The following is a 22,582-nucleotide window of genomic DNA, read 5'->3' as shown; positions in this document are numbered from 1 at the left end:
AAAGATTGTTTTCTAAATACAATCTTTTTATCGGTTGTTGTCAAGAAACAGAAAAAAAAGATTTTAATATTTATTTCTTTTGCTGTACTCGGAATAAAGGGTAGGCTTTTCAAGAAATACATTGTCCAATAAGGTAATTTAAGGTCCGGTTTATATTTCGCAAGGCTTAAACTACTATGATGTTTATAAAATGAATAGCAACCTTCAATTAGAAACATTTATGCAAGTTTTATAAAAAGTGGCGAATAATGCTCAAATGACGTAAACGAGAAAATAATAGGCAAATCCAAATGTAATGAATAACAAGAAAATAATGAAATTGTGCATCCCTGTCAGCTGTCAAAACAGATTTTAAAGTCAGGCAACGTATCATAAAGATGACAAAACTGTAATCTAGCAAAATCTAGCAAAAATAATGGAACAATCCAAAGATTAGATATGAAAATGAAATATTAGGAAATACTAAATACGAGGCAGTTGATGGACGGTTACCATGGGGTAAATAGGTTTACCTTTTCAGTAATTTTTGTTTTATTAGACATGTGATGTATATTTATATTGTAGCGTTTTAAAGTGTTAGTTTACGAATTATTACATTTATATATGATTAGTAGTAACGGCTTAAAAACACTATAAAGTGTTGAGAATTGAGTATCGCTCTTGAGAATTGAGTACCGCTCAAGCCGGTGCTAGGGGGCGTGAGTGATGTTGCACTTATTCATTATCACTCATGTACAGACTCAATCAAACCGAGTCTGCAATTCTTATGTTATTTTGTTGTGATTAATGCTTCCGAGGGATCACTTTGTTTCCAGAATTTTGAAAATATTGTAACGACGTCAACACATTTTTAAGCACTAACCTGACCTAGTTCCCAGGGTTCACAATAAAGATCGTGTGGCACACGCAAATAACAGGGGGGTGGGGTGGATCCTAATGTGCTGTTAAAAGTACTGCACTTTTTGAACTTCATTGTACAACTGTAATATTGAAAGACCTCGTGTTTCACAATAAGGAGTGTTTGACAATAACAGGATTTAATTAACTTTCTTAACATTAACATGCACTTTTTCATTTATTCTTGTTTGTGTGACATCACAATCAATTTTCATGTTAATTTTACGGCTGCTGATTTTTACCAGCCATTAAATGCATAACAGACAGCGTTTTAGTATAAATATAAAACACGTAAGCCCATTACACAGGTAATATAAATTTTTTCACATTGCATTGATTGTTTTTCAATGCACATGAATTGTAACTAGAATTCACAACGCAGTTTCCTCTTCAATTTATTCTTTTGACAAAATTTTCCGTTAGATTAATAACATTACATTATGTAAAGACATCACTTTTACTTCATGTTCCTAAGTCATTGTTATCTAAAAAAGAGAAAATAAGAATCCCTAAAGAATGCCCAACACGGCAAAATTGAAAATGTTGCAGGCTCGGGTTGATTGAGCCTGTTCATGGACGGTACTGACAAGTGCAAACTACCGTCCACGCCCCTAGCACCGGCTTAAGCAGAATTCAACATTTAACATGAACTGGTACAATTTAGAATTTTGAAACATCCGAAGATATGTTCATATGGCGGTTATCGTGGAACCTTCAATGTGATATGTAAGTGCCATTCCATGAAAAGCGGCATATGGTCCCCAAGAAAAGAAATGCTTTTGCCCTAAACGAGAAAACAATGGGCGGAACTAATTAAAATGGAATTTTGAAAGGGGATCAGAGGTTTATGAAGCCTGCATATCACAGATAAGACGTCAAAAAACAAATTTAAAAAAAGCAGGCCACATATCTAAGGGTGCTTCAACGGTATTCAAGTAAGGAATACTGGAACACCCAACAAGAAATAGCCGAATAAAGAATTAAATTACCACAAGCACAAACAATAATGGTCGTGCTGAAACGATCTATAAGGAATGGAATATAACATTCTGATTGAAATGTACGGGGCGACTTTTTTACAGCTCTCCACGCGGGCACAAACAACGCTGATGGTGGCGATAAAAATAGAGAAAATAAGAATCCCTAAAGGAAGCCCAACACGGCAAAGTTAAAAATGTTGCTGGCTCGGTAATCCATTATTGTTGTAAGTTTGCATCGAAGGTTTGTAACATATGTAGAACTTTGTTACTGTCGGCCTTGTTTAATGTTGCATTATGGGTGCAACCGGCTAAGTAACGAAAAATAAACAAAAACTAAAACGAAATGGTTTAATCAGAAACGTACTTTTAATGTCCAGTTTAAGGTAAAAGAGTAAAATATGTTTGTTGTGTTAAGTAATATCTACTAAATAATTTTGTCTTAGTATTTTTCATGTTATATTTAAAAGTTTACAAGCGTCATGGTTGGTGGATACGACAACATTTGGATGAGTCACACTAAATGATTGAATGGCTACGAGCAAATTGACCATTTTTATAGTAAGTAATCAGCCGAATTTCTGCCAGTTTTGGTTATAATACTTGAATAAACGCTATCTGTTCCATCATATGCAGATTCTTGGTAGTCATTGGTATACATTTAGATCCAATTAGAGCAACCTTACAGACCAGTCTGACTTGTAAGGCCTTTAACCCTGGTGTAAGGTCAGTATAACGCTACCGAACATAAATTCTAGTGTGTTACTAGCACGTATCAATAGTATTAGGTTTTTGTAGACGATAAATATGATTATGCGGATATATGTTACATTCATTTTTTCATGAATTATAAGTAACTGAAACTGAACATTTATTGGGATTCAACATGCATATAGGAAATCCGGATATGTGATAATAGCTGTCAAATATAATTGTTATTATATCTCAAGTATATAAAAGAGCAAACTCTTTTCTTTAAATTTATACACATAGTTTAAGCTTAACAGGTAGTTTGCTTGATTTCAGTTGTTTTAGTGTATAGTAAACACAAACATATTTATCTCAGCGCTGTAGGTCTGGACACAATGGTGTATTGATAGTAATAAGGCAGTCAAAAATAATGATAATTAATATCATGATTCTAAATGTTGTATTGCTGTATTTTAGGTCCAAATGAATGTATGATCTGGACATTTTGTTTTTGATTGTAAAGATAATCTTATCATAATGATTATGAAAACTTTTATTTTCTTTTCAGTTTTAAGTTATTACGTTTTTTACAATTGTTATTCTAATCAAAAAAAACTTTTTTCAGCAATTTCAGCATCAGTTCAACGACCTAAAGAGACGTTGTTATTTGACGAAAACAGCTTAAAGACATAGTGCCATTTACAATCAGATAACATATAATTAGTTTCTTTAGAGGAAATAAATGTGTTTTACAGTCTGTCTTATTCATAATAAAAACGGTCAAATGTTTTTAAATGATCATAAATATCAGCATTATATTCATGATAAAAGAATCAGACTTTACCAGAACAGTTAAATGACTTGAATTCATCACAACAATTAAATGATTCATTTACGTATATGTGACATTACATTACTACCATTATGCTTGTCTACTCTTAACAAAGCCAATGCACTATGAGTACCTCTTGATTTTCAATTACTCTGGCCAATCTTGGATGTTTAAAAAGTGGTTCACAGGCTGAAATAAATTGAAATACTATTTCCTGCCACCATGCCAAGTTTCATGCTTTTCACAGAAGGCGCACACCAATTTCTTGGACTAGTAAATATATTATGATATCAACAAATCTAAGCTTCATTGAGGTCAATTGGCATCATATGCTCAAGATAAATAAAAACAAACAAAATTGTCGCTGTTTGTGTTTATAACGATTTGAATTACATATATATGTGGTAAAATAATTATACCTCTTACCGTTTTCTTTATCAATGGTATTTTAGTAGTATTCTATAAGCAATGCCCTAACAAAATTGCGCAGTTCACGAACTAAAAGCTTGAATTTGAATATGCTCGTACTCTCGTGGCTGCAGTTTTGATCTAAATATCCTGGAAATTCGTCAGGAAGGTTGTTTTGATGATTTCTAGGTCAAGTTTGAATATGGGTCATCTCCAGTCAAAAATTAGGTCACATTGCCCAAATATGGAAACCTTTTTAACACAATAGAGGTCACATTTTTGACTCAATTGTCATCAAACTTGGATAGGATGCTTGTCTAAGACATTGCTTGGATGCGGTTGATGGGTCAGGGGAGCGATCCAGGGCCATCATTGCCCTCTTGTTTACTTACATGATAGGTGTGTTGAAGTCGAAACAATCAAGTGGGTCAAGTGATACTTGGTTGCTTGACCTGTGATAATATTAAAATTAACTTTTCGGTCATGTATATTCCACCACTAGTAGGCCTACTACTTCACATATCACTGCATTGTATAAATTATTCTACAGTTAATATAACAAAATTTTATAATATTAACCACACTGTGGCTTCCTTTATCTAGTCTTATCACAATATTTGCGTTGTATAGCATTCCTTGCCTATTAATGGTGTAGTAACCTTACTGACTGTGTAGTAACATTAGTTATGTAGTAAGATATTTTACCTTATATCCTTTCATGTGCAAAATTAATGGGAACTTAAGATTTTCCTTCATTTATCAGTTTGTCATAACTGATAATGATTGAGGTGTTTTTATCTTAAGATGTTTTATCTTAAATCATATACCCGACAGGGAGATCTTACTGGATTGAATTACAATAGGTTTATGACCTTGATCGCTCAAGTGATGGACCCAGTGAATGTTCTTCACGGTGTCAGGAGTTAGTGCAAGGTTAGTGATGAATGTGATGATACAGTAGAGTCGAAGTTTTGATAAGTCGATTTCTCGATGTGTCAAAGTAAAATGAAAGTTCTGATTTTCCCCCTATGTATTCTTTGTAAAAACCTATATTTGAGTTGAAATTGAGATTTATGAGTCATAGTCCCAATTTGTCGAAGGTTTTACACAAGTCCCTTCAACTTACACTTACCTTATTTCTACTGTATTTCTCTCAGCTATTTTATCATACTGTTTATGATGTTAGAGGGAGCAACACAGCTTAGATTAAAGTGGCCTTTTGCTTTTATTTTTTTGTTGGGAAAGCTATTATTCTGTGTTGTTTCAAACTAAGTATTACAGTATTTTTATCTTAGAAAGTGCATCATATCACACTTTTGAGCTTCTTCGAAATATAGTCCCGAGAGCTATTTATAGGGTGACATGATGTTCGTTTCTAAAAATAGAAGATCAGGAAACAAATTTTCCGCTTTATTGATTAATAATGGAGGGCAGACCAGTAGATAGGTATTTAGGGATTTCCTTATTATTTATCTATTTTATTGACGGCAAATTTCATTTTCTACCTTAACCCTTTACCTTACATATACGCGAAACAACGCACTTTTGACCCCCCCCCCCCACTTTAAGGCCTCAAATAGTGAAAAAATATCCTGTTTGAGCCCCAAACACATGTTTTCTTTTGAGAAATGTTGTGAAAAAAGTGACCACTTTTTCGGCGCGGCCCCCAACCAAAAGATACACCAGGGAGTTGCCAGAAGGGGTAGGTCCAGAAAAATTCTTGAAAATCTCTGTTTCTGGTAATTATAACGATCATCTTCGGTAACAATAAAAATGAAATTTAAAACCAATTTTATAAAAAATGGAAAGGAAAACTTTGATGAAAATTTTTATTTGCACTGTCCAATACAAGAATGTTAAGAATATTACAGCTGCACCCATCCAGACAAAACAAAATATTTCAAGAAAATCAAACAGAGATTTTAAAAAAAGTCAAAATAGTTAAAAATGCTTGTTTTATGGGTAAAACCCTCTGCAGCCAATAGGCTAAAGAGAATATTATAATTAAAAAGAAATAAAAAAAACAAATAAAAATATAATAATGAAGTCTGCATGGTTAGACTCTGTTTTCGCCAACAGTTTAGGATTAAAGAATTTTTTTTAAATTTTCATCAGTTTATCTTGAGGGCTAATTATTTTAGATTTATTGCCTAGATAAATTAGGTCACGTCTTTTCTAGCTTTTGCAACAATTGCATCGACGTTTTTGTTTTCAAATGAAACACTTTTCATATTAACATCATAGAAACCGTTTTTCTCAAGGGCGGACATGTATCTGTCTGGGTCGATATTTCCGCCTTGCATGAATCCATGTTTCGCTATTTCTTTTACTAGAGAATGATTGTGGCATGTAACCATTAACCTGTCTGGTTTAATCACTCTGTGAAGTTCTTTAGCTGCAGCGTCCATGTCTGGCCAGTAAAAGTAACAGTTAGTATGAAATATACTGTCAAATGTACTGGCTTCGAATGGAATATCTGTCACCGAGGCCATATGGAGTGTTACTTTCCCTGTTGCGATTTCCTGTTTCAGGTTTCGACTAGCCGTATTAAAACTCCTGTTAGAGATATCAATGCCATGAACTATACCAGAACCATCTGTAAATATACAAAAAACCAGAACAACATGTTAACATACAAAAATTTTGTTCCTGGAAAAAGACTACCTGTAAACATTGCCATTTAATTCCTTTATTGCAAATTCAAATGATTATGTTAAATAGTCTCGTTGACTTCAAATCACTTTCCCCTTACTGCCTTGGGTTCGAATCCCGATAGGGACTTTGGATTTTTTCATGTGAGGAAGCTATCCATCTAGCCTACAGATTTTCAGTGGTTCTACTCGGTGCTCTTTTGTGCCTGAAAGGCACCTGAGGTCTTCCTTCACCATTAAAGCTGGAACATCGCCATAATTATGACCTATACTGTGTCGGTGTAAGACAAAACCCATTGTGGCTGAGAGGTTACCTTCAATGGTGATTCATTAAACTATATAAGGAGTTAACACGTAACTGCACTAAGGTGACGATTTGTTAAATACTTCAAGTCACTAAGTTTTAATCTTGTCAGGGACATTATTCATGTCATATTGATGGATTCAGCCAGCTGCCTGTTTGAAGGAGTGCTTTATGCCCCCCCCCCCCCCTCCGCAATTGGAAAGCTTTGTAGTTTCAGAACATAGTTTCTACTTGTTTCTGAATAATGGCTGTAAAAAAACAAGCCTTGTGTTACTTCCTTCCTTCTTGAAAAAAAGTTTAGAAAACTAGACATTACCTTTAACCATTTTGAAAGCTTCATTTAGACCAACACCTGGACCGAAACCCACCTCTAGTACGTTATCGTCTGGTTGAATGTTACATAACCTTACAGCTGCATGTTCCACCAACCTGTTTGTTTTAACTAGATATTTCTGTAATAGATTTAAAGTGACTTTGTACTCATTTTTCATTGTCAAGTTGACCTGAATCGGCTTTTTATTAAAAAAGATTGAATATTAGTGGAAGCTTTAAACTGAGGTGTACTCAGCAGTGTAGTGTATGCATCCATTTCCTGGGTAGAGTGCTAAAGGTTAAGGTTGTTGACTTCAAACCACTTGCGCCTTATTACTATGGGTTTGAATCCCAACTGGGACTAAAATTCTTTCATGTGAGGAAGCTATCCAGCTAGCTTATGGTATAATGGAGGTTCTACTCAGGTGCCCGTTTGTGTCTGAAATAATGCACAGAAGTACATTTGAGGTGTTCCTTTACCAGTAAAGCTGTGTTGGTGCAACATAAAACTCAACAAATAAAATTAAAGAATTGAAAGTCTAAGCATTCGACATCTGTATAGAGCCAGGCAAAAAAGCACGTCCATGCAGTATGACCAGGCTGGCTACTATTGGCTGACAAACTTCAAATTTTCATCTTGATATCCCTAAAATTATAACAGACTGTTCCAAAAATGGAAGCTGGACAAGTCCATTTAAGAAATTTTGCAGGTTATTTAAGGGTTGAAAATGGGAAAATAAATAAATTTACCGTATATCATTTTAACAAAAAGTCTTTAATATATTAAATATTCAGGGTTTTTGTTATTAAGAAGTTGGCGATCCATATAATTGGATGAAATGCTGTTAAAATTTGTTGTATTTTCAGCCTGTAGCCTTGACCTTTGGCCAAATCAGTTGTTTTTCTAGGCACATTTGTTGCCTCAGATAAAAATGAAAACCCTGAACATGACTTTGAAATAAGTGATTAAGCATAAGAATAAATTGTAAATGTATAATTAGAAAAAACTGAGAGAACTTGCTTACAGTCACTAGATATCCCATAATGCCATTACTTGGATTCGCAAAATTCTTTGAAAGGATATGTCGCATCATTGGTTTATGCTTGAGTTTTTCTGAAATATACAATAATAACTCGCCCTCACAGATAAATATTTTGCTCTTAATAATTAGGATAATATTATCTAAAAATGTAAGCAAAATCCTTAAGTTAACAAGAAGATACAAGTTTTTTTAGTCTACCACGGTTGAGAATCACGCCGTTCGTTACCCAAACAAACAAGATGGCGGATGCAGCCAAAAAGTAGGTTTTTCCCTTTTTTCTCTGAAATTCGTAATGTTCTAATGTAAAGGTACATATAACAACCTTCTCCACAATTTTCTTGGCACACAGGATTTTATTTCATGATTTTTCGTCCCGTAATTCATCTGAAATGCGCGTCACCAGATTCGAAGCGAGAGAATTTTCCACCGGTTTGATCGTGGTAACATACGGCTTTTTCTCTAAAATTCACTGTTTTGTTTACTAAATGTCAATTTACTGAAACCACTGACCTTAAAAAGTTGTAATATGTTGTCATCTAAGCATTCATGCCCATTCAGGCTAGAATAACCGCGGAAAATATTAATATCGGGGCATTTTCTGGAAATGATAACGTATGGCGCACAAAATATCAATGATAACGTACGGCGCATTTTTTTCTGATTAATTGATTTTCTATATAATAGAAAAGTTATGTTTACAAGACATAACAGGATGTGCAGAACCAAATAAAGAAACTAAAATAAATAATATAAGTGTCCAGCTTTATTTGTCATCCAGTGAAAGCGCTGTATTTCTTAAAAATTCTTTCTGTAAATTTTCATAGAAGAACAAAAGTCGATGATATATCAAAGTCCATTCATAGCAGCATTCTATTTTTCATAGTGCTTCATCGAGCCGCGTTTTTGCAAATGGACAGGTATGGTGAAGAAATAAAGTAAGTTTTAAACCGTAACATACAGAAATAAGAAATATTCTCCGGTCACTATCGCTCCCGTCGAAGTTTCTAATTTCTGTAGAACAACACGGATGAACACTAACATATACTTCGAAAACACTAGTTTAAGAGTAGCGTAATAATTTTTAAAACCGTTCTTTCATAAAGATAATGACGTTATCTAAGCGCATGAGCGGTCTGGCATCAAAGGTTTCAGACGGGTTTTCCGGCATGGATAAAAACATCGAAATCCAAATCCGATTTGAAACTTTATATTTAACACTAGAAATTAATAAGCACATTCCTATGTCACTCTATTATTGTTTTTGTTGGGGCGTTTGTGGAAAAAAAACGCCAGAATATGATAGGCAAATTCTTGCATGTAATTGTTTTGATCAAATTATGACGTTCCTTTCATTTACATCATTTACAATTATGAAATCCCCAATTGATGTGAAGGGACCTTCATTTTCTAGGATATGTGTATAAACATATGGTAATTGGGTTCATGTGTCAAATTCGAATTATATACAACAATTTTGCATTAATGACACAACGTCACACTAAATGGTAGCGTTTCAATATTAACCGCCCGTCAAATAAACAGAAAATTTCGTATTTAGTAATAGTTATAGTACATGAAACGAGTTAGTTACGAGGATATAACACTGGCTGGGGCGACATCAAGGGATGTTTCTGCTAAAAAATGGCGAGGCCGTAAGGACGATACAATTTTTTGCAGAAACATGCCGAGATGTCGCCCAGCTAGTGTTACATCCTCGTAACTAACGAGTTTCATATACTATATCTCTTTTATCGGAATGGCATAATGTTTTCTTTTTTGTACTAGAAATAAAAAAGAAAAGAAAAATAAAATAAATAAATTAATAAATCGTTGGCTACATTATAGTTATTTATGATAAGGCAGTTTTTTCAAGTTGTTTTCGCTGCCGCAAAAATATATATATATATACAAAAGACATCCAATGTTAGAGGCGGATTGTAAACTGTTACCAATATTGATTCAAGATTAAAGGGCTTTTTTCAGTGAAAATAATTCATTTAGCGGATGTACCTTTTGATTAAATGAGAGTAAATTTCATTTCATTAATTATCTTTGTTTATTTTTTTTTTTCATTGTATTTATTTATTTTATTTTATTGATTCCACTTTTTTGCTACTGGGAATGTTCGTTACCACTGCCCCATTGGAGCCTCTGTGAAAAAAACTGTATGGATACATACAAGGTGCGAAAAAAAACACTATGTAGCAGTCGAGATTTTTTCCTATATGAATCAATGAAAAATCTGTTCTGCTATATATCAATACAGTTTTCAAATGCTCATTGAAGTGTACTGAGTATAAAAGGTTAGTAAGAACAAAGGAAAAGTTCCAAACCAGGCGATAACTAAATTCATTGAAGTTTTTCGGATAACATTATTTTCTAACTCATTCAATAAATTCAAAATAGAACCTATACTCATTCATTGGCGTCCGCGCCGAAGCGCGACGCCCTTATGGAATGAAATCAGATTTTGTGAAAGGGCAATTGCAACTTCTCGAGCCTTTTCGTCTGCCATAATAGCCGAACATTCCGATTGGTATGAGTGTTTGATTATCAAAAATGAAAGGTCGCGATATGTAAAATTTATAGCGAACTTGATAATTTCGCAATGTAAACATAATCAAATGAAATAATCTTATTATTCTCTGTTATGTATTTTTCTTGAATAAACACAGGCTCATCTCAAGCTAGTCGCAATCACTTTTCGTTTTGTATATGTTTGACGGGTTCAAATATTAAGATTTTCTGATGTTAGGAATGATTTAAGACTTTTTCTTTGGAAAAGAAAATATATCAAGCCGTCCGTACCTTTTAACATTTTTGCTCTGATGAATGCGTTTCTTCTTTCTGATAAGGGGATAAGACCATAATTATCGCACAACACTGGTGAAATTTAATGTGAAGACAACACTACACAAATGTTTCCTGAAAGCTGAGGCTTTTCTTTCCATTCTGCATTTTTAAACAAAATATTCTCAAACTATACACGTTTTTTTATTTGGTATATTAACAACGAATATCTATTATGCCACCAGCTAGAAAGATATTTATATTATATCCGATGGTGCAGCAGTGTTCAATAAATTATTTCTGACCTGACCAACATTGTTTTTCAGATATATATCATTTCCTACATAAAAATAATTCATTATCGGCTGATTGAACAAATGGAAATCCATCAAGTAGTAAAATGCGCCGTACGTTATCATTGATATTTTGTGCGCCATACGTTATCATTTCCGGAAAATGCCCTGATATTAATATTTTACAGCAGTAAATCTAGCCAGAATGGGCATGATTGCTTAGATGACAACATATTACAACTTTTTAAAGTCAGTGGTTTCAGTTAATATACATATATGTAAAAGAAACAGTGAATTTGAGAGAAAAAGCCGTACGTTACCACGATCAAACCGGTGGAAAATTCTCTCGGTTCGAATCTGGTGACGCGCATTTCAGATGAAGTACGGGGCGAAACATCATGAAATAAAATTCTGTGTGCCAGGAAAATTGTGGAGAAGGTTGTTATATGTACCTTTACATTAGAATATCACGAATTTCAGAGAAAAAAGGGAAAACCCTACTTTTTGGCTGCATCCGCCATCTTGTTTGTTTGGGTAACGAACGGCGTGATTCTCCCCCGTGGTCTACAGTGGTTGTTTGTATTTTGAAATACAAAGCTGACATTCCGGCTCTGATACAGCGCTTCACGACAAACCTAACAACAAGTACTTACATAGTATTTACATACTAAATATGGCCAAGACATACAGTTTACATAAAAAGTTACACAAAAACTACACATTTAATCTTGAAATAATAAATAATCAGCAAATATCAAACATTAAGAAATTTTTAACTCACTAATGAAATAAATCCTATGAATCAATGAAACGGTAACATTTACAAATGTTTCTGGGGTTTTATGTGCGAAATCATATGTAATGCATTTGTGCATAAATTGTCAAAATTTACAGATAAAATTGCCCTTGCGTAACTTTGTTGAATGATATATGATTATATGTATATTTGTACATTAGATACTTTCATGATAAAACGCAATATTATTCACTTCAAAATAAGTTTGGCATATAGATCTACCAGACCTCGGCTTTAAATTAAAACCATGATCAGATATTATGTTATTGAAGCATGAAATGTATTTAAATATTATATCTAAATTCATTGAGCTTTAATAGAAATATTTAGGTAGGAAAATTTCACCTAAAATATTTATTGCATATTTTCTCATTTTATTTCAAAGTACTTTTTTCTACTGCAGCATTTTATTGACACTATGTTGTAAACGAACAAAAAAAATGTCATATCATCTGGATATTCTGGGACCTTATAAATTATTATGTGGTTATGAATAGACATAATTGTAATGAAGGAAGGAAAGAGTATTTGTTTAAACTTTTTCCTTGTTTAATGCAATGTGGTATAGCCAGTTTTAACTTTGTACCTGCTATATAACTTTATATCTTCATATCCTATAGAAAGTTACTGATATTTTTGTTTTTGTGAAATGAACTGACTCCATCTGTCAATATGTCAGGATATTTTGCAACTCAGATATACCGCTTTAATAGCTTTAAATTGCCAAAAAAAAAAATCAAAATAATTTCAATATAAATACTGCTGCACCATTGTCTTATACAAAAAGAATGTCTAAGGAAAATGGCAGACTTCTCAGACATCTTAGCGTGAAACTGATAACGATCGCCGATTGGCTTATCTGTAAGACGACTGCCAGTTTGATCGACAGGCGGCGTAATGTCAGTTGTTGTACACTTGTACTGCTTCACATAGCACTGCATTGAATAAATCGTTCTACAGTTAAATCACATAAATTTTATAATATTATCCACACCTCATCTTATTTATATTCTAGTCTTACCATAATATTTGAGTAATTTATACTGTATAGCATTCCTTGCTTAAAATAGCCATGTAGTAATCTTACTAACAGTGTAGTAACATTAGTTATCTGGTAAGATTTTTTACCTGATGTCCTTTCATGTGGAAAATTAATGGGAACTTTAGATTTTTGCCTCCGTTTATCAGTCTGGAATCAGATATCTCATGCTTGAGGTGTTTTTATCATAAGGTTTTTTTATCTTAAATCTTAACCGAGACAGAGTGATCTGAAGATTCAATTTACAATAGGTTCATGACCTTTATTGCTCATATGTCATGTAACTGTTGACCTGTGACTAAGTGGTTATGGGTGCTAACTTTAAATCACTAGCCCCTCAACCCTATTTGTTCGAACCCAGCCAGTAGGTCTGGATTCTTTGGTGTATCTTAGCTTTATCAAGGTGCTTGGTATTGATATGTAAATATCTGGCCTTCAATGCTGAGTGGTTAAGGTGGTTGATTGGAAATCCCTTGTATCTTACCGCTGTGGGTTCGGGATTCCTTCAGTCATGGACTAAAGATATTTCTATGTGAGGAAAGCTAAATCCAGCTAGCTTACTTAAGGTTGGTGGTTCTACTGGGGTGCCCACATATGACTGAAGTATTGAATAAAGGGGCTCCTGATGTCTTACTATTTCTGCAAAGCTTGATCCTATGATCTTTACAGTGGCAGTGTTTCTTAGGTTCAAACAGAAAAAAAGGTTGATCGTTCTGATTAGGTGCCTCCTCATGCTTTAATATATAAAGGGGCACCTGAGGTCACCCTACCCCAGTAAGTTGATAAAATGTCCCCATGTGATGTTTACAGTTTGGTACAGTGGAGCCTTGCTAATCCGAACCATTCTAATCTGGAATCCTTTCTTATCCGAACGAAGTGTCCGGTCCCGATTTTATTCTTTCTATTTTCAATAGTAAAAAACCTTTCGGATCCTCCGAATTCCAGACGAGTTTTTTTAAATTTTTGTTCTTAGTTTACTCTTAAATCCGAACAGATTTAGCCAAATGTCACACCTCCATTCAAAATAACAAATAATCTCACATCTTGCAGGTGTAAACATAAACCAAACTGATAATAGTAAGTTCCCTTGAGTAATGGGTGAAATGTATGATCTGCGAAGGTGTAAAAATTACACTTAGCTTGCCTTGATATCTACTTTAATTGCTTAATTGATTGTTTTTCGTCACATTCACTAAATATTTTGATACAGTGCAATAGAAATATATTTCGATCTTTTGTAATGAATTTAATGACACGTGATTAAGTAACGGAAATTAATGGAAACTGTCAGTGAATTTGGATAATCGCTGAATCGGATAAGAGTAACCAACAATTGACAAAAGCTGGTACGAATATTTAATCATGTCTTAGCCTCCTGTTTAATATTTTAATATCGTAGGTTGAATTAACCTTTTATGACAAAACATTTTTGCTTTTTTATGTATTTTTTACGGAATCCTATTTCGTCCACAATATTTCGCTAGTTACACGCGATAATTATCGCCTCTAAAGGGCGAAATTTAGTACTAAATTTCGCATGTCTTAAATTTCGCTAGTCTCTAACGCGATAATTATCGCCCTTTAAAAAGACCAGAGACACTTATACTAACGAAATTTAACAATTTCGACTCGATAATTATCGTCTTAATTTTCGTATGTTGTGTGTTTCTCACGCGATAATTATCGCTTTGAAGGGCGCTAATTATCGCATGAGAGACTAGCGAAATTTAATACATGCGAAATTTAGTACCAAATTTCGCCCTTCGAAATTATGGCGGAAAAAACACGTGCTAACGGTGTTACGGTAACACCGTGTTGTGTCTTGACCGGTAAGAAATGGCAGAGGCTGAAGAATAGGACATTTTGGTCAGACAGTTATTCATGGACGGTCTGACAAATTTGCAAATTCAGACACTTCTGAAACTTACTAAGAGGATACATGTTAGGTAAATATATAGTTTTATTATCAAAGTGAGGCATCATACAATCAATCCTATGACAGAAAGTTTTTCAACCAGTGATATGATAATATAAAATCAGGAAACATCAGACCGCTCACAATCTTTTGTCCATCGTATATACATGTATTATATTTGTTAACTTTGTTAACGAATTGTGGTATTGTTAGAAATGTTTCTTACATAAAGTACCTTGTTAAAAGAGAGTGGAATATGTGTGACTGTGTCAAGTAATTGTTAAACCAACTAAAACTATAGGTAGGATATTTTGTTCCGGAAGTTTTAATCTGATTTACATGCAAAAACCATGTGTGATAAATAGTTATGACATTTTTTGTTACAGCTTTTTGGAGAAATTACCACAAGGTCATGAATTCTGTGTAACTTTTACTGTTTTTAAATCTAAAAAAGATATAGCTTTTACCCTTTATACTAAATTGATGAATTTGTTTATAGGTTAGCCTGTCAAACTGTTGAACTGATACCATGATGAATATTTCTGCTTAATAATTTATTATTTTTAAAATGTATGTGTCTGATCAAAGAATATGTTAATGCAATATTGATTGTATAATTTCAAAATATATACATCCTGAGAAACTAATAAAATTCATTGAAATGGTATAATATCATAAAGAAATCGAAGTATTCTCAGATTTTGTATATCAATGAAAGAAGTCTATCCGTGCATGACTTAAATATGTACATTTTTTAATAAGAAATGGTACAAAAAGTGCTGGCATACATAAAATGTATTTTCAAACAATCTTTTAGATTTTAGAACTTTGCATTTTGTGTACAGTGAATATTAATTTTATCATATGACTTATATCAAGATAAATCATGTATTTTAATATCATGTATTTTTGTGCAAATATCCTATCCTTTTCAACAGCCTAAGAACATTAAGAAGAATATTAGAACGGCAAAACCTTCACAGAAGACAGACATTGGACACTTACTTAGTTGGTGCAGCTCTTTTGGTAAATGTAACATTATTTACTATACTGTATATAAATTTGTATATATGAAAATGCACACTGATGATATATTCAAAGTTACAGGGTAGTTTATTAATCTGTTACATGAAAATCCATTTTGCCCTGCACTTTCAAAGATCATGAAATGTGTTCAATGCCTACTTACAATTGTTGAATTTATAGGTTATAATAGGGCCGCATTTTATTAGCCCATGTACCTGTATCCCGCTATATCACACTTTGAATAGTTATTGTAGTGTTACCTCCATGTTCACTAACAGTCCAATATATTGTATAGATTTTCTAAACCGCTCAAATTTGTGAATGCGCGATTTTAGGTAAAAAAGTAAAAATAAATATCTAAAATAAATAAAGGTATGGGTATAATAATGGTGATCGATGTATTGTTTTTAGAAATGATTATTACATATTATAATTATTTTATTGGCTTTAAGATCCACTGTAGTTGACTGATATTATAAAATATCAACTGAAAATAAAGGTATCACCAACATTTTAAAAGTGAAAGTGTATATTTAAGCATTTATCTCTGTTATGGTAACTATGTAGTTATATTAAATTTGACGAAATAAATTTTAGACCAGAAAATGTGACGATTTTTTGGTATTTCAGTTTGAAATACAAGGAAGTGGTCAGCGTCTTGGATGCAGAATAATGGGTCAAAGGACTGTTATTCATTTATAATGGTTATAAGAGAGATGTTTCTGTATTTGAATGAAAATATGGCCTTGAGCATTATCAATTTTGCTATGATTAAAGTATACATTGACTCACAAGTGAGTAATTAGAAAGCTACAAAATTACTGCATAATACGTTCAATCAAGTCATAAAATATATCTTAATCATTATCAGTTAAAAATTAAAATTTATAATATAAGTTCTTTATGCAACAAATTTTGTCTGGGAGTAAGAAGTTTTATAAAATATATTCATTTTCAAGAATAAATGTGTTAACAGAATTCAACAGAATAAACATAATTCTTCGTTTGATGCATGAAATGGACCCTGATATTGTTAACATGAGGAGAAGAAATTCCCGTATCATAATCTGGGACCAAATTTTATGATACATGTTGATGGTTATGATATGGACTCGCAATTCATGGAGCAATTTGTGGGTATGTATGTATTCAAAGAACTGACTGCTCTGATTTCACATAAACTGCCAATCATGATAAGAAAGTAAAACAAATGACCTGCAGGGTTCTCTTTCTCATGAGGCATACAGTTATGCAACCTGTACCAACAGGGGCTGTAACTACCCTAAGGGTATCATTGCTATTTCAGCCTGGGTCCTATAGTAGGACATTTTCAAAGTTTATAAGAAAAAAGCTTTTTATTTTACTCCAGTTACCAATCCTGACTTCAGGACAATGAGGCAAGCTACATACATATTCATAGTGGTAATTGTTTAGCCTGAGAACAATAAACATTATACATAGTATATAAAAGAGCTGATGAATGTCATAGTTTATTTATTAATCGTGAATTTAAATCATTAACATTCACATACTAACCTCGTGATATTGTCATGAATATCCTTTATATCCAATAACTTTTCATGCTTTCGAAGGGCGGCATATTGAAAACGCTACGTATGTCTGTCTGTGTGTCCCCACATACACAACATTGATGTCCTGACTGTATTTTTGTCATGCATTGAGGGATTTTAAAATAACTAAGCACATCAAGATGATGTGTCGCGTTTAAGGGACAATCATGTCACTACCGTAAAGGTCAAGGTCAGACTTAAGAGGTCAAAGGTACACCATTTACACAACATTTATGTCTAGATTGTATCTTTGTCAAGTATTAAAGAACTTAAGAATGACTTAGCACAAATGACAACCACATCACAATTAGTGATTAAAAGTACACATAGTTTTGTCCAAACTAACTTTGTAATGCATGGAAGGATTTTAAAATAACTCTGCACAAATACCAGTGACAACCACATCATGACAATTTGTCACGTTTAACGCCAATGCCACATCCTAAAAGGTTAAGGGTACACAGAGGTTGAAGGTACACCTTTGTGTCCTGACTACAACATTGTCAGGCCTTGAAGGATTTTGAAATAATGTATCATAAATGTTTTACCATATTAAGACATCACGTCCAAGACCCACACCCATACCTTCAAGGTCAATTTTGTAAGATTGCTGTGAATAGTAATTCATTTTGTAAGATCAATATTAAGCAATAAGTTATGTTTATTATGCCCCTCTTTCCCCTTCAAAGAAGTGGGGGTATATTTCTTGGCATTTGTCTGTCTGTTTGTGCGTAGACCTAATGGTTTGCGATCAGTAACTAAGGAACGCCTAGGTATAGGAACGTCAAACTTTGTATGGGGTTGTTCGTAACAAGAAGATGACCCCTAATGTTTTTGGGGTTTTTAGGTCAGAAGTTAATTGACTTTGAAATTTGAATGTCAAAATGGTTTCCAATTGATAACTCAACAACTTCTAGGATTTTGATTTTCAAACTACACTTGTGCATTGGTCTTGGTCTGTAGATGACTTGCCTGATACAAGGATCAGGGTCATATTGACCTTGTAGATAAAATGGATTTCCAATGAATAACTTGACAACCCATGTTGCTTTTGGTTAGAAGATCAATGAATTTTTTGGGTCAAGAGGTCAGAGGTCAAGATCACATTGACCATATGAGTAATAAAGGTTTCTGATTAATGTCTCAATAACTCATGGGCCATTAACCTTCAAACTTCACAGGTGCATTGGTATTGGCCAGTAGATAACCCTTATTGGTTCAAAGGTCAAAGTCACATTTGCCAGCTAGCTTACGGAACATCGGTGGTTCGACTCAGGTGACTGTTCGTGTCTGAATTAATTCACAGAAGGGCACCTTAGGCCTTTCAGCACTAGTAAAGCTGGAAAGTCGCCACATCACCAATAACATGTCGGTGCAACGTAAAATCCAATCAGACAAATAAAATGGAGTAAACACATTTAAAACTCTCGCCATGCAACACTTGCTAAAAAGTTTTTTTTTCATATTAAATTATATGATATAACTTTTTTTCTGAAAAATTCTAATACTAGTAAGAAAAACTTAATGAATATATTTACTTGTAGAGAAAGGACATAAAAACTATGCAAAGATGTAGTAGAAATAATGACCTAACCACTTTAATTATGACTGCTAGTTGACAATTCTTGCCCGTTTAGAGCATCGCAGTTTTGAACTCGGTTGCTCAGACAATTTACAGGGTATACATATATATCTTATAAAATATTTTAATAAAATTTACCAACAGTGAAATTAAAATGGTTCCATTATTATATTGTTGATTCCCGAAAAAGTTGTAAAATAGAATGTCTCTGTTATTTAACACACATGAATATTGTACGTAAACACAATTAAATGTTCCGAATAATGCAATCTACGGTGGCATAAAAGTGACATTGGCAAATTTCTTTTATTTTTTTTTTATTTTTGATACTTATTTTTTGTTGTTGTTTTTTTGTACTTTTTTATTGTTTTGTTGTTTTGCATACATATTTTTTTCTAAAAATTTGCAAACATATTCTATTTTAGTTTTTCGTACATATTTAATTTTATTTTTTTTTGTACATATTTTTACATGACACCATTTGCAAAGTAGAGGTTTGGATAGTTACGCCATTTGTAAAACACCATTTTCAAACACTTCGCCATCTGTAAAATGTAGTACCTCATTTGCAAACAACAAAATTTTCATTTTGGAGGCATAAAAAAATAACAAACAGTGTTTTGGAGGCATAAAAAAATAACAAACAGTTTTTAGTAAATATATATACATAAATGCATATATAGTCCGCGGTAACGCAAAGAAAGGTTCTGCATATGGTCTCGATGTGGTTAACGTTTGACTCAAGGTACATGAAAATCCTTCATGGGGTTTAGGAGATAAGGAGCGGGCATGAAACCCAAGTCACAATTCTTTGACCTGTATGTGTGACCCCGACCTTGAGCCGGCACACCTGGCATATAAGTTCTGCACATTTATGGATTTAGAACTAAACAGACATTTATTTGTAGGGAAAGATTGACTGGTTTGAATGATCATTTAATATAGCTTTCTGGTCAAACCACTCACAGTTACTTTGTTAAGCTACTATACTGTACTGTTCAGGGAAATAGACTTCTATTGGCATGTAATTTCTGTATAAACAAAGGATTTGTATACATTTGAAACAATTATAACAAGTATTGTAGTATTTCTTTCGCATTAAGTACAAATTGCTTTTACTTTTCTATTCAAGACAGCCTGATTTCTTTGTTAATTAGCATCAAACATCTAAAGTATGTAATTCTGCGTTAATGCTGAAGAATGTATTTGTTGCCTCATATGCAATTCAAAAAATTGTATAAGAAAGCGATAGTACCTTCTAGAAATGCCACAAGTCAAAAGCCTTGACAAATATACACCAATAATTCAAGTCTCTTATTAGTTGATGGCTTAGTGTATTTCACCAATCTAACATATTTACTCTAACTTTCATACTTTATGCTTTTTAACAATATGACGGTCAAACAGGTATACTTATCAGTTAGTGATATTGTTTTTGACAAATAATTAAAACTGATACTTGGTCAACATACTTACACCTCACCAAAATTGTTGGTATTCATCATTCAGATAAATAACAAGACAAAACATTATTCTAGACTTAAGTAGTAAATAATAATAAAATACAAAATGTGTATGTTTATTTTTCTCTTTTTCAGGTACTAGAGATCATAAATTTTCTTCCAATTATTCAGATTCGGAAAACATGGAAGCTACAGTTTCTAACCACCCAATCTATGGATAAAACGCTGAACAGTTCAAACAGTTACTGGCAAACAATGGTAAAGAAATGCCATCTTCATGTAATAAAGCATTAAGTCTATACCAGTGGCTGAAACTTCGTGTTTAAAGGACATATATGATTGTATTATCACAAACGGTGTAGGCCATTAATGTATAATGTATATCACCATTTACATGCTGAGGACTTTGATTATATTTCAACAAGCTTATTGTGTAAGAAGAATACCATAGCAAATGAGCAAACTTTATTATTTTTTATCATAGAAATTTACAAAAGACATGTAATATTAAAATTTGAATTAAAACCCAAGACAAAATAAAATACTTGAAAATGCTGTCATATTGTTACAAGTTTCAGAAATCTCTACAATAGAACTTCTCACATAAAAATGATTTTGGCCAAGATAACGAGTGGTCAACGCGTCGGACTAGTAATCTTATGATCGCTAGCCGCATGGATTCAAACACAGACAGGGGCAAGTTGTTGTTTCCTTGAGCAAGAAACTTTACACTCATTGCTCAGTACTGGTTGGTTCCAGGAACGGATTCGAAAGTGTGTTTATAAGCTAATGGCTTCCTAGACAATCGAACTAAAATAAATTCTGTATAAACCAACAATGGCTAGCCTCATTAACAAAAGCTCCACTTACTACATTTCTATAGTTGACCAGGACAAATACGTAATATTTGCAGAATCTGAAGTTGGAAGCAATATCATTGACTGAGAAGAATATTAAGGCGTGAATGGTGGTCATTTCATTGTTCCATGTTAAAATTGACAAATTTGATACAATTGAGTATCTTTTTTACGGCTAAAAGTATGGTTTTATATTTGAATGATGTAGTTTGTATCATTAAAATGTATGTGACGATATGTAATTGCTTTATGTCATAATACACTAATACAATGTATATGTCCCTGTGTCTGCATTATTAGTCATTGGCCGCAAGAGTATGTTAAGTTGGCAGAATTTTTATGCTGGTCAACATTTTATCTGTGTGTCACTCTCGCCATGAAAGTACTTTAAAAAGTATTTTGAGGAATTTTTATTTACATTTTGCAAATTGGTAGTCTTTTGGTACTTGAAAATGTTAAATAATACTTGTCCCAAGTAAAGCTATCTCGCTGAAACATCAGTTATAGACGCCAGTAAGAGAAAGAGCAGTGTCAAAGAACTGTAACTCTTCATTACTTTTTGAAATTATCTACCTTAGTAATACCGGCCCATTACACTTTTGTTTATGATATATAGCCTTTATTTATTGACCGATTTCTTTCATGTTTTGTAGACTCAAGGTAACTTTGAACACTTTCGTCAAGGTCATTGATGCTTAGATTTTTACACTGCTGTTCATTCAGCTCTTTTTTTAAATAATTTACTGATGTTAGTAGATACTTTTGTTGGTCATCCAACTTAAGATGCTAGACCAAAGGTCACCAGTGATAAAGATTTACTTATACGGGACTTCATTGACCAGTTATCTTGGCTGTTGCTATAACTTTGGGTAGAGAAGTGGTCATTTTGGGTTAAGGTTACAAGACTGATACAAATCCAAAACAGTTTGTTTAAGCAGCCATTAGTTATTGACCGAGGTCTTGAATATTTGGTAGGTAGATACATCGGCTTATCCATGGAATATGGGATTGCTGGGCTTCTAGTCGTTTGAGCTAAGAAATAAATGTTTTTACATTTGTTAATAAAGTGTGCACTGAATACATAGACAAATGTTCAGGTTCAGGGAGCATCTTTAGAACATCATTACCTTAATCGA

General features: G+C 33.2%; 1 protein-coding gene and 1 long non-coding RNA gene across 2 annotated transcripts; one reads left to right on the top strand and one right to left on the bottom strand.

Annotated features, from left to right (window-relative positions):
* Positions 1-5,619: 5,619 nt before the first annotated feature.
* On the bottom strand, positions 5,620-12,108 carry LOC132751532 (uncharacterized). Its single transcript, XM_060741716.1, has 4 exons — positions 11,979-12,108; positions 8,097-8,185; positions 7,076-7,211; positions 5,620-6,400 (listed from the first exon to the last, which is right to left on the bottom strand). The coding sequence occupies exons 1-4, from the start codon at positions 12,070-12,072 to the stop codon at positions 5,964-5,966; spliced, it is 756 nt and encodes a 251-aa protein (XP_060597699.1). The 5' UTR covers positions 12,073-12,108; the 3' UTR covers positions 5,620-5,963.
* Positions 12,109-15,469: 3,361 nt separating this feature from the next.
* LOC132751531 (uncharacterized) lies at positions 15,470-21,547 on the top strand. Its single transcript, XR_009628692.1, has 3 exons — positions 15,470-15,973; positions 16,604-17,110; positions 20,725-21,547. It is a non-coding gene; the product is annotated as an uncharacterized LOC132751531 (long non-coding RNA).
* Positions 21,548-22,582: the final 1,035 nt, after the last annotated feature.

This window comes from Ruditapes philippinarum, unplaced genomic scaffold, assembly GCF_026571515.1.
Source record: "Ruditapes philippinarum isolate M1 unplaced genomic scaffold, ASM2657151v2 ctg11_1_1_1_1, whole genome shotgun sequence".
NCBI classification, from domain to species: domain Eukaryota; kingdom Metazoa; phylum Mollusca; class Bivalvia; order Venerida; family Veneridae; genus Ruditapes; species Ruditapes philippinarum.
This window is presented reverse-complemented; position numbering and strand designations above follow the sequence as displayed.